At 52.1% G+C, this 12,495-nt stretch overlaps 1 protein-coding gene across 1 annotated transcript in view; it reads right to left on the bottom strand.

Annotated features, from left to right (window-relative positions):
* SKOR2 (SKI family transcriptional corepressor 2) overlaps nt 1-6,502 on the bottom strand; it is a 35,274-nt gene extending 28,772 nt beyond the window's left edge. Inside the window, exons 1-2 of the mRNA XM_056849076.1 lie at nt 4,211-6,502; nt 748-808 (exon numbers count right to left, since the gene is read on the bottom strand). Coding sequence (XP_056705054.1) covers nt 748-808; nt 4,211-6,502 — 2,353 coding nt within the window. The remainder of the gene's footprint in view (nt 1-747; nt 809-4,210) is intronic.
* Nucleotides 6,503-12,495: the final 5,993 nt, after the last annotated feature.

Below are 12,495 nucleotides of genomic sequence, written 5' to 3'. Positions count from 1 at the left end.
CAGATCTCTCAGTAAGGCGAGAGTCATTATTGGTTACAAGGGACCGCAAGGCAGGATCCAGGGAGACTACCGGGTGCGGAAAAGTTTGAAGGAGCTGGGTATGTTAACCTGAAGAGTAGGTGATATGATAACCATCTTCAAGTACTTGAAGGGCTGTCATACATCATTTATGCATGGGAGGTTTTGCCTTGGATTTGCTGCGCTCTAAATGCCCATTTTCCCCAACCAAATTCTCAAAACTCAACAATAAGCCCCCCATGCAGAGTTTTGAGAATTCGGGTGGGAGAAATGTGCCTCTAGAGAGTGGCAAATCCAAGGCAAAACCTCCCATGCATAAATGGCCAGAGAGAGGAGGGTGCCCAGTTGTTTTCTGTTGCCCCAGACGGTCGGATCAGAACCAACTGGTTGAAATTAAATGAAAAGAGTTTCTGTCTAGACATTAGGAAGAATTTTCAAACAGTTAGAGCTGTTCCTCAGAGGAACAGGCTTCCTTGGGAGGTGGTTCCCTGGAGGTTTTTAAGCAGAGGCTAGATGGCCATCTGTCAGCAGTGCTGATTCTATGATCCTAGGCTGTTCATGGGAGGGAGAGCATCTTGGCCATCTTCTGGGGGTGTCACTGGGGGTGTGGGGGGGAGGTAGTTGTGAATTTCCTGCATTGTGCAGGGGGTTGGACTAGATGACCCTGGTGGTCCCTTCCAACTCTATGATTCTGTGAAAAGTCCACACCCACATCTTGGCTTTGCTTGCCTGCAAAGGCGTCTTCCTTCGAGGATATGACGACTTGGGGGCCTTCCTTGCTCTTCGGAATCTACCAGGGTGAAACAAACAAGAGGATTAAAACCTACTCCAGGCACCCAGGCCGGGCGCTCAGAAGAACTCTTTCCTGAGAGTAAACCCAATCCAACAGTCCTGACCTGGGTTCTGAGTAGACTCACTTAGGAGGATTGCTCTCCCAGAGGCACAACAGGGAGAGAACAGCTACCACCTGAAGGTGCCCTAGGGACAGGGTCGGGAAAAGGGGGGAATATACCTTAACCCCCAAAAAGAACTCCTATGGGGGGGGGGGGACAACATACTGTAAAGTGTTTATTGTCTCAGGGATTGCACGGGAAATATCCCACTAGTTTCCAGAGGGCTGGCTGCAGTCCTACTATCGGGAGTAAATCCCCATTCCACTGTTTTATAATCCCTGCGGGTGAATGAGATGGGGCCAGGGGAGTCCCCAGGGCAGAATGGACCGTGCCAGGGTGCAGATGGAGACTCGCATTTTGGGGATGATCTTCTAAGCCTTAAAAAAAGACCCCCCAAAAAACCTCACCCCCCAAAAAAAGAAACCACCTCCCGAATAGAAGACCAGCACTGCGAGAGGAGCATGTAAAGCCCCTTCCAGCTGCAGAGGTTTCCTCTGCAAGGAAAGCTGGGATCCATCCTCCATTCTCTCACGCCCGGGCTCTGCGCCCTCGTTTCCCTTGCACGTGTGAACCTGGCCCTCGCTCATGCCCTCGCTCAGGAAGGGAGTTTCGACTCAGGGAAGCTCATACCCCGAAAACCTTGTTGGTCTCTAAGGAGCTACTGGACTCCAATCTAGCTACCCTCTCTCTAAACGCGTTTCAGCCTTTCCCAGTTGCCCTGCACATGTGAAAACACCCTGGCTGTTTGAAACATTCGTGTGTGGGACTCCTGGATGGTCATGCAGGGAAACGGACTGAGGGTCGTTTCTCAGACTGTGTGATCTTCACGGGTGGTTTCTTGAGCTGCGTGGGAACGGAGTAATCACGTGTAAGACCGGATCCGAACGTCTGGATCCCAGTGAGGGGCATTATCCAGCCATGGCGTGCGCTCCCTGCTTATGGGCCAGGGCTCTCTGATTTCAGATCAATCAAGCAGGGATAAGGTTGCCCTGAAATCCGACAGGGACCTGCTCGATGTTTACTCAGAAGTAAATCCCACTCGGGTCAATGGCCTTCAGACAAACCACCCCCCTTAGATGGCTTTTGGAAAGGCGTAGGTGGATTCATGACCAGCTGGTTAGCTTCGGTAGGCACTAAATGGAACCTCCATGTCCAGAGGCAGTTTGGCCGATGGGAACTGGGTTGCCGCTCTCTGCTACCCCCACAGACTAGTTGTGCCCTTGGTCTGACCCAGAAAGACAATTCTCGCGTCCCTATGTCCCCCAGATTGTGTTCCCAAGGGAGGTTTCTTGGAAGATCTGTGCGGGAAGATGAAGGCACTGTGATAAGGGGGACCTGGGTTAAGCAACCCTTCTGTAGTCACTTCCTGAGCTCAGGGGTGGGTTTAAATGGTGGACTCCGGCGACCTCCGCCCGGATTCTGAACTATAGCCTCTTTCTCACAATCGACAAGGGGACTTATGGGATTTCTGCCTGGGCTGTCTGTACCACTCCAGACCGCAGGTGAAAGTTCACATGACTGAACACCTCTCCATATATACCCAAAAAACTCACACCCTTCCCTGCAGGTGGAAAACTAGCATGTCAGGGTCCTAGCCTAGTTTTCTCCTCGAGATGCTAAGTTTCTACATGCAGTCTTATTTATTTTTTTAATAAAAGGAGCGTTCAGACATGCAAGCCGGCCCCTGCAGTCTAAGGTGGTACATGCCTCTCTCGTACCTGGAAATCGATGGGATATTTAGATTTAAGACGGATAAATCCAAGGGTCAGATCTTGCTAGCTCTGAAATCTGCCCTGAAAATAGCGATCCCATTCGTTGGCTTAACCTTCAAAAAGCAATTTACAAGGTTGGAATCCGGCAGGGGAGAGTTCGCATTACTAAACACTCCTCCATATATACAAACAAACAAAAAACTACAGTTCCCTGCAGGTAGAAAAATAGCATGCCAGGGTTCTAGCCTAGCTTTCTCCTCGAGATGCTAGGTTTCTACATGCAGACCTTTTAAAAAAAATAAATAAAAGGAGCGTTCAGACATGCGAGCCGGCCCCTGCAGTCTAAGGTGGTACATGTCTCTCTCGTACCTGGAAATCAATGGGATATTTAGATTTAAGATGGATAAATCCAATAGGGTCAGATCTTGCTAGCTCTCAAATCTGCCCTGAAAACAGCAATCTCGTGCATTGGCTTAACGCTCAAAATACAATTTACATGGTTGGAATCCGGCTTGGCCCTAAAGGCGGCTTACATCAAACTCTCCTAGGCCCTGATCCGCTCAGTTTCAGCCAGGTTCCTGCACGTCTTGTCTCGGGCTCACGGTTTATTCGTGAAAGGCAGACAGACCATTTTACTGAGAAATGTCGGCTGGCTCAGAAACGGAAGGGGACCACAACAAATCGAAATGGATCCATGCCGGTTTAGCCTGGCTGAAGTGGCCGGAGGAACACGGTGGCAGAGGAGGCCGATGATCTATTGTCGCCCTGCTTAAGTGACTTGTGGATCACGCTCGCTGCCCGCCGAAGAACCCCTCTGGGGGACTATCTGCGCCGCATTCCTGTCCCATAGATGGTAGGATCACATCCCTGGGACCCCAGTCCGCCTTTACTTTCAAGTAAACCATCGCAAAGCCCTTTTCAAACCCCACTGATTTAAGTAGGGGATCCCTCTTAATGGAAATCGTTGGACTGCCACACTGGATCGCGCCCAATATTTGTAACTGGGGGTGGGGGAGTTGCGAGAAACATCAGGTACTTTCAACCTTCTCGTGTGGCAGTAAAGCCCCCCGGGCACCATCCAGACCGAATTTGGCCCTTTAAACCCCCCCCCCCCCACAGATCAATGGGAGGGAAAACTAGGGGAATCCGTTCAAATCGATAGGTCTGAAAGGGTTTCGTTTTGGGATGGATTTTGTCCCCCTTTGGATAATTTCCCTGTTGTTTTTTTTTTTTAAATCTTCTCTGCCCTTCACCCTCCCCATCAGAGAGAAAAAACCGGAGTGACTGGAAACCAATAAAAATGGGTTTCTCCCCCCCTATTACAATAACCAGAGTGAAATTGACACGGACAGTGTCCATTACGCAAGGTAGAGGAATCCTCCCTGATTTCCCTATTCTTGCCTTGTAAATTTCATTTATCTGAGTATTAAGGGTGGGGTGCAGGGGGGTGGGGGAGTGAAAAAAAGAGAGGGGGGACCCCCCCTCGAGCGATCCACCTCCCCCCGCCCGCATCTGGAAGGCCCTCAGCCTAGAGGTGCGTTTCCATAAAAGTAATTGGCTCCGAGGAGCCTGGAGGGGGGTATTTACATCTTTGTAGGGGGGCGGCGGCTCCTCGGCTGATGGATGGCGAGCCGGGCTGCTCCCCCCTTTCGGAGGGCAGGGGGGCGGAGGGGGAGGCAGCAGCTGCTCCGCATTGGGTCCCCCGGATTCCTCCTCCTCCTCCTCCTCCCGGGCCGGCCTGCAGGAGGCCAGGTGGAAAGGCCCCGTGGGCGCGGCCGCCCTGTCGCGGCCGGCTCCCTTGTCCGTCAAGCCCCGGCTCTGGAGGTAGCGGCCGGCCCCCCCGACGGGATCCACCACGCCCGGCTCGCCCTCCTCCTCCTCCTCCTCCTCGCCTTCCTCCTCCTCCTCCTCCTCGGGCTGCTTGTGGCTCTCCACGTCCACCTCCGGCTCTTCTTCCTCTTCTTCCTCCTCCTCCTCCTCGCTGCTGTCCTCGCTGGGGTAGCTGCAGCTGGTGCCTCCCGGGGAGAGGGGGCGGTGGCCCGGGGGGTGGTGGGGGCGGTCGCAGCCCCCCGGCTCCGCCTCGGGGGGCAGGAGCAGGAGGGGCGGCGGGGAGGCGGAGGCGCGGGGCTGGTGGTGGTGGTGGAGCTTGGCCAGGCTCTCCGAGTCCTCTTTGCCCCCGACGGGGCGGAAGGCGCTGGAGTGGTGGTAGGGGGGCGCCCCCTTGCCGCGGGGCTGCCCTTCCAGCAGGGGGGGCTGGGGAGCCGCCAGGCCGCGGGGGGCCCCGCCGCCGCCGCCCTCCCCCGCCGGAGAGCGCGCCGCCTCCCCGCTGCCGTCGAAGCCCCGCGTCTCTCTGCCGCTGCTGCCGCTGCCGGCGGGGGGCGCGGCGGCCCCCCCGTCGCCGCCGGGGTCAGCCAGGTCCAGGAAGGCTTGTCGCAGCAAGCTGGGGCTGTCCCCCCCCAGCGCCGAGCAGCCGGGGGGCTGGGGCGGGGGCTGCAAGTAGGTGGGCAGCCCCGGGAGCCCCCCCGGGGCGCGGGGGGGCCAGAACATGCAGAAAGGCGGGTAGAAAGCCGCGGCCGCCGCGGCCGCGTCCTTCCTCGTGCCGGGCCAGAAGAGCCCCGAGAGTCCGGCTCCCCCCGCCGCCGCCTTGTGGCCCCCGACGGCCCCCTGCTGCCCCCCGACGCCCAGCCCCTCGGCGTCCTCCTTCTTGTGGCACAGGCTGAAGGCGGCGGCGGCGGCCGGGAAGCCGTAGGGGTGGGGGAAGAGCCCCCCGCAGGCGGGGAACTTCTGCAGGACCCCCCCGAAGGAGGCCCCCTTGCTGGGCACCGGGATGACCGGGTAGCTCCGCGGCCCCTTGCCGCCCCCACCGCCCCCACCCCCACCCCCGTGGGCCGCCGCTGCCGCCGCCGCCGCCGCCACGGCCTCCTGCAGCTCCTCGTCGTCGTCGAAGCGGCCCCTCTTCTGGTGCAGCTCGGGGGGCGGGGGCGGCCCCCCCAGCAGGTGGGGCCCCAGCAGCCCTCCCCCGACGCCCACCACGGCGGCCTTGACGGAGGCCAGGGGGTGGCAGTGGGGCGCGGGGCCCCCCGAGGGCGGGTGCGAGTGGTGGGCCTGGGGGAGGGCGCGCTTGCGGCTGCCCCCGTTGAACATGGCCTTGACGTCCTCCCAGGCGAAGACCAGCTCGTCCTGCGGGGCCTTGTCGGTCAGCTTGAGGTGGCGCCGCCAGGAGTTGAAGTTGGCGGCGTCGGGCTGGGTGTACTTGGCGTCGGGGGTGCGGTGCGAGTGGAAGATGAACTTGTTGGGGGAGAAGTAGAGGCTGCAGTAGCTGCACTTGATGCACTTGGCCCGCGAGCTGTTGTAGCGCGCCGGGATGAAGCTGCCCCGGCAGCCCCAGGCGCACTCGTGGCACACGTCGAAGGCGAAGTTGTCGGGCAGCTTGGGCGGCCGGTTCTCGCCCAGGAACGACTTGCACAGCCGCTCCGCCTCCCGCTTGGTGATCATCCCGCAGCGGCGCGACGAGATGGGCATGGCCCCCGCCCGCCGCAGGATCTCCAGCTGCACCGGCGTGCACTGCACGCAGGTGATGCCCAGCGCCACCCGACGGTTGTGGATCTCGTTGTAGCTGAAGCTCTTCAGCAGCGTGTTGGAGATCTGCGCCAGGCACAGGCGCTCCTGCCCGTCGATCACCAGCGAGACGATGGGGATGCCGTAGAGGACCACCTGCCCCACCTGGTTGGGCTTCATCGCCCCCGGCGGGGGGCCGCCGCGGGGGGCCGCGGAGGAGGAGGAGGGCGGCGGGCCTGGGGGCAGGGCCTCGCCCGCGAAGGCCCCCGACGGGGCGGACAGGAGGAGGTCGGCTTGGCCGGGCAGGGGGCTGCTGGCCATGGTCCCCGGGCAAGCTGCGGAGGAGAGAGAAAGAGAGAGCCGTGAGCGCCCTGCAGAGGAGGAGGGGTGTGTATGTGTGTGGGGGGAGGTAGTTTGGAATTTCCTGCATTGGGCAGGGGGTCAGACTAGATGACTCTGGTGGTCCCTTCCATCTCCATGATTCTATGCTTCTATGATTCTAAGCCAATAGTGGAGCGGGCCATTGAGCAGATTCCTCCCTTGCTGGCATCAGAACAGCCCCCAGGACAGAAGGAAAGGAGGGATGTAAATATTTGGGTGGGGGGAGGGACATGGGGACTAGCACCATAGAGGCACCGGAGAATTTTACCCTGATTGACAATTGTATCCTGTTTGACAATTGACCATTTAGCAGATTGGTTCCTAGCTGACATCAAAAAAGCCCCTTAAGACAGAAGGAAAGGAGGGATATAAAAAGAATTTTTTTTGGGGGGGGATATTTCTTTACACAACACATAGTTAAAGTGTGGAACTCCCTGCCCCAAGATGTGGTGATGGCTGCCAATTTTATCCTGATTGATAATTGAATTTTTAGCAGATTTGTTCATAGCTTACAAAAAATTAGCCCCTTAGGGCAGAAGGAAAGGAAGGATATATTTTTTTTTGGGGGGGGGACTTGAGGACTAGCACCATAGAGGCACCAGATAATTTTGTCCTGATTGACAATTGGCCATTTAGCAGATTGGTTCCTAGATGACATCAGAATAGTCCCTTAAGACAGAAGGAAAGGAGGGATATAAACATTTTTTGGGGAAGTATTTCTTCACACAACTCATAGTTAAATTGTGGAACTCCCTGCCCCAGGATGTGGTAATGGTTGCCAACTAGGAAGGCTTTAAGAGGGGAGTGGAGTGCATGGAGGAGTGGGCTATTCATGGCTACTAGTCAAAATGGATACTAATCATGATGCACAACTGTTCTCTCCAGGATCAGAGGAGCAGGCCTTTGATATTGGGTGCTGTGGAACACAGGCAGGATGGTGCTGCTGCTGTCTTCCTGTTTGTGGGCTTCCTAGAGGCACCTGGTTGGCCACTGTGTGAACAGACGGCTGGACTTGATGGGCCTTAGTCTGATCCAGCAGGGCTTTTCTTATGTTCTTATGACACCAGAGAATTTTACCCTGATTGACAATTGGCTTTTTAGCGGATTTGTTCATAGCTTACATAAAATTAGTCCCTGAAGACAGAAGGAAAGGTGGGATATAAATACTTTGAAAGAGGGAGAAACATGAGGACTCGCACCATTAGGGGCACAGGAGAGTTTTATCCTGATTGACAATTGGCCTTTGGGTGGATTCGTTCACAGCCTACATAAAATTAGTCACTTAAGACAGAAGGAAAGGTGGGATATAAATATTTGGGAGGGGGACATGAGGACTAGCGCCATACTGGCACCGGAGAATTTTATCCTGATTGACAATTGGCCTTTTAGCAGATTCGGTCTCAGCTTACATAAAATTAGCCTCTTAGGACAGAAGGAGAGGAGGGATATAACTATTTTGTAAGGGGGGTCTGGGGACATGAGGACTAGCGCCATAGGGGCACAGGAGAGTTTTACCCTGATTGACAATTGGCCTTTTAGTGGATTTGTTCATAGCTTACATAAAATTAGCCCCTTGAGACAGAAGGAAAGGAGGATATATACACTGAGAGAGAGCGAGAAAGAGAGAGAGAGATCAGTATGGGTAGCTGTGGTAGTCTGTTAATAGCAGTAGAAAAGAGCAAGAGTCCAGTAACACCTTAAAGACTAACACAATTTCTGGCAAGGGATGAGGGTATGAGAGAGAGAGAGAGAGAGAACACACCTGGAGGCCTAGTGCGGGAGAAGGATAGGAGAATTTAAAGCGATTTGCAACCAGCCTTTTAGTAGATTCATTCATTTAGCAGATTTCATTCATTATGTATAGATAGATGGATAGATAGCTAGAAAGCCATGAAGATTTGTGCCAGAGGTGGACAGGAACATTAAAAGCTGATTAACAATTGGCCTTTTAGCAGTTTCATTCATAGCTCACATAAAATTAGGTCTGTTAGGGTTGTCTGTTAGGTAAGGCCTGGAGTTTCCTGGAATGTAAATTGGTTTTCAGAGTACAGAATCAGTTGCCCTGGAGGAAATATAGAGGGGCCTCAAGGGTCATCCAGTCCACAATGCAGGAAATTCACAACTACCTCCCCCCCACACCCCCAGTGACCCCTACTCCTTGCCCAGAAGATTGGGGGGGGATCCCTCCAGGATCCCTGGAGGAAAATTGCTTCCTAACCCCAAAGTGGCAATTGGCATTACCCTGGGTGTGTCAGAAAGGGCCACAAGAGCCAAACACTGACGCAATGCTTCCTGCCCTCCAAACTCTCATGATCTGCTTGAGTTCACAGAATCGTGAAATGGCAACGTTGGACTATACAGTCATCACAGCCCTGCAGAGTTCCTTCCCCTCCCCACGTACTACTGTTCCTAGACTCTGTCCCCAAATCTCCAGGAATTTCCCAACCCAGAGTTGGCAACCCTGGGGCCAGCATACTGCACTTTGTTCTAAAGCTGACTGTGGCTTAGTTAAAGTGGGGCTAAATTTGGGCCTTAGCTGAACCATTCCACACTGCAGGTGGGGGGGGGGATCTCAAGAGTCCAAGACTCCACCTAGAAGAACAGTGTTCTAGCTCAGGTTTTATTGGCAGGGCGTCGTTTTGTATGGAGCGGCATGCCATCCCATCAACATCTCCGACAGTCCAAAGTGGTACAACCCAGACACAGCTTCACCCTATTGTTGTGTTTGAAATGGTGTTGCTTCTGTTTTCTTGCTGAGTTTGCAAGTTGACTGAGATATTAAACACCTGCTCAACTGTCCTTGAATTCTGTTGCTTAGATTCACCTTTATCTTGGACATTTTAGTTCGAACAGTTACAGAAAAAGGCTAGATTAATTGCTTTTTAAGAGAAGAAGAGTTGGTTTTTATACCCCACTTTTCTCTACCTTTTAAGGAGTCTCAAACCAGTTTACAATCATAGTTGTAAATCAGTTTACAGTTGATTTTTATATGCTGACTTTTTCTATCACTTAAGGAAGAATCAAACTGGCTTAGAATCACCTTCCCTTCCCCTCCCCACAACAGGCACCTTGTAAGGTAGGTGGGGCTGAGAGAGTTCAGAGAGAACTGTGACTAGCCCAAAGTCACCCAGCTAGACTCATGTGTAGGAGTGGGGAAACCAACCCGGTTCACCAGCTTAGAATCCACCGATCTTAACCACTACACCATACTGATTGTCATTGGCCTTCTTATCTTGCTTTATTAGATGATCCCATATGCATCTGCTGACTGGCTTATTTGCATATGTTGCTTATCTGTTATTTAGTGGTAACCAATCAAATATCTAGAAATAACCACAAGATTGTGATAAATCAAACTTGGAGAAAGATAAGACTGATATTTTTCTATAAATTGATATTTTTTTCTATAAATTAGCACTCTTGTGACAAGCAAATTAGATTTCTCTGGCTGGAAGTCTCAGAAGAAGAAGAAGATTTTGGGTAACTTGGTCTTTTTTTTTAATAATCCCTAAAAGCAGTGAGACACATGAACACTCATGAAGCTGCCTTATACTGAATCAGACCCTTGGTCCATCAAAGTCGGTATTGTCTACTCAGATCAGCAGCAGCTCTCCAGGGTCTCAGGCAGGGGTCTTTCACATCACCTACTTGCCTATAACTGGAGATGCCGGGGATTGAACCTGGGACCTTCTGCATGCCAAGCAGATGCTCTACTACTGAGACACAGCCCCTCCCCAAAACAAAAGCTGAAACCTGATTTGTTAAACACTATCATTAGCTATAATACGATTAAGCAATGCTAGGAACGCTGATAATTTTAGCATTCATTCCCCTTTATTTGTGGGTTTGATTCTTCTGTGCCTTTATGCTTTCTGTCTTGCTCAATAAAAAAGAAGCTTTTCTTTTCTCAAGAAAAGATAAAAGTCTACGCAGGTGTCCTGTCTGGTTTGTTGGCTAGTAGTTCAAGAGAAAAAAACTCATTCCTTAAACTTTTGCATTATCAGAGTTAGAGGCAGAAAAGTTTCCCTAACATGAGAAATCCCAGATATGTCTGTGGCTAATCAGGTTTTGAACAGGCAAAGCCTTGAAAACTGTCTAATGCAGAGTTTTCAATAGGGTGCGAGGGAGAATCTCTTGCTACACTGTGAGAACTTCCCATACATATGTCCAGCACTCAAAAGATTTTGGCTCAGTTTTAAAAGAATCTTTCCACTGCCAAGATGATTGTTGCACTGAAAGACTAACATTCATCTAGGCAGATATAATGATAAGAATGCAGTATTGTATCTGTATATTATATTATATTACAGATCCCCCTGAAGAAGCTTGTTGGCCAAACGTGTAGGGAATTTTTAGCTAAGTACTAAAAATATCAGAATATCAGGAGCCCTGTGGCGCAGAGTGGTAAGCTGCGGTACTGCAGTCCAAGCTCTGCTCACTATCCCAATGTAAGTCGGTTTGAGGTTGCCGGCTCAAGGTTGACTCAGCCTTCCATCCTTCCGAGGTTGGTAAAATGAGTACTAGCATGCTGGGGGGAAAGTGTAGATGACTGCGGAAGGCAATGGCAAACCACCCCGTAAAAAAAATCTGCCTAGTAAACATCAGGATGTGACGTCACGTCACCCCATGGGTCAGTAATGACCTGGTCCTTGCACAGGGGACTATATATGCAGCTTACAGGCCCAGAACAGCAGTGACAGGAAACCAGTGGAAGCGCTGATAACAATATGACCAAAGCAATACCTTCTGCTTCTAGCCCTGGAGAGAGAGTGCCCCAGTGAGGAAATGAATTTACTCCTGCCTGGCCCCAAAAAGCAACTTGACATTTACATGTGAAATCATTGCCTTCTAAAAAGGCCAGCTCTGCAGTCTTACATACACAAAAAGGAATAAGCATCTTGAGTAGGCAGAGATAGGTAGGTAGTTGCATTAGTAAGAACAATTAAAAATATAAGGACATAAGAAAGGTTGTGCTGGATCAGACCAAGGCCCATCAAGTCCAGCAGTCTGTTCACACAGTGGCCAACCAGGTGCCTCTAGGAAGCCCCCAAACAAGACGACTGCAGCAGCACCATCCTGCCTGTGTCCCACCGCACCTAATATATTCGGCATGCTCCTCTGATCCTGGAGAGAACAGGTATGCAACATGACTAGTAGCCATTTTGACTAGTAGCCATGAATAGCATGGCACTCCCCTCTTAAAGCCTTCTAAGTTAACATAAGAACATAAGAAAGGCCCTGCTGGATCAGACCAAGGCCCATCAAGTCCAGCAGTCTGTTCACACAATGGCCAACCAGGTGCCCACAAACAGTCCACAAACAAGACAACTGCAACAACATTATCTGACCTGTGTTCCACAGCATTTAATATAGAATCATAGAGTTGGAAGGGACCACCAGGGTCATCTAGTCCATCCCTTTGCACAATGCAGGAATTTCACAACTACCTCCCCCACACACACCCAGTGACCCCTACACCATGCCCAGAAGATGGCCAAGATGCCCTCCCTCTCATAAACTGCCTGAGGTCATACAATCAGCATTGCTGACAGATGGCCATCTAGCCTCTGCTTAAAAACCTCCAGGGAAGGAGCACTTACCACCTCCTGAAGAAGCCTGTTCCACTGAGGAACCGCTCTAACTGTTAGAAAATTCTTCCTAATGTCTAGATGAAAACTCTTTTGATTTAATTTCAACCCGTTGGTTCTGGTCCGACCCTCTGGGGCAACAGAAAACAACTCAACACCCTTGTCTATATGACAGTCTTTCAAGTACTTGAAGATGGTTATCATATCCCCTGTCAGTCTTCTCCTCTTCAGGCTAAACATACCCAGCTCCTTCAACCTTTCCTCATAGGACTTGGTCTCCAGACCCCTCACCGTCTTTGTTGCCCTCCTCTGGACACGTTCCAGCCTGTCTATATCTTTCTTAAA

The sequence above is a fragment of the Euleptes europaea genome, chromosome 4, assembly GCF_029931775.1.
Source record: "Euleptes europaea isolate rEulEur1 chromosome 4, rEulEur1.hap1, whole genome shotgun sequence".
Lineage (NCBI taxonomy): Eukaryota > Metazoa > Chordata > Lepidosauria > Squamata > Sphaerodactylidae > Euleptes > Euleptes europaea.
Note: the sequence above shows the minus strand (reverse complement) of the source record. Positions and strands in the feature narration are given on the sequence as shown.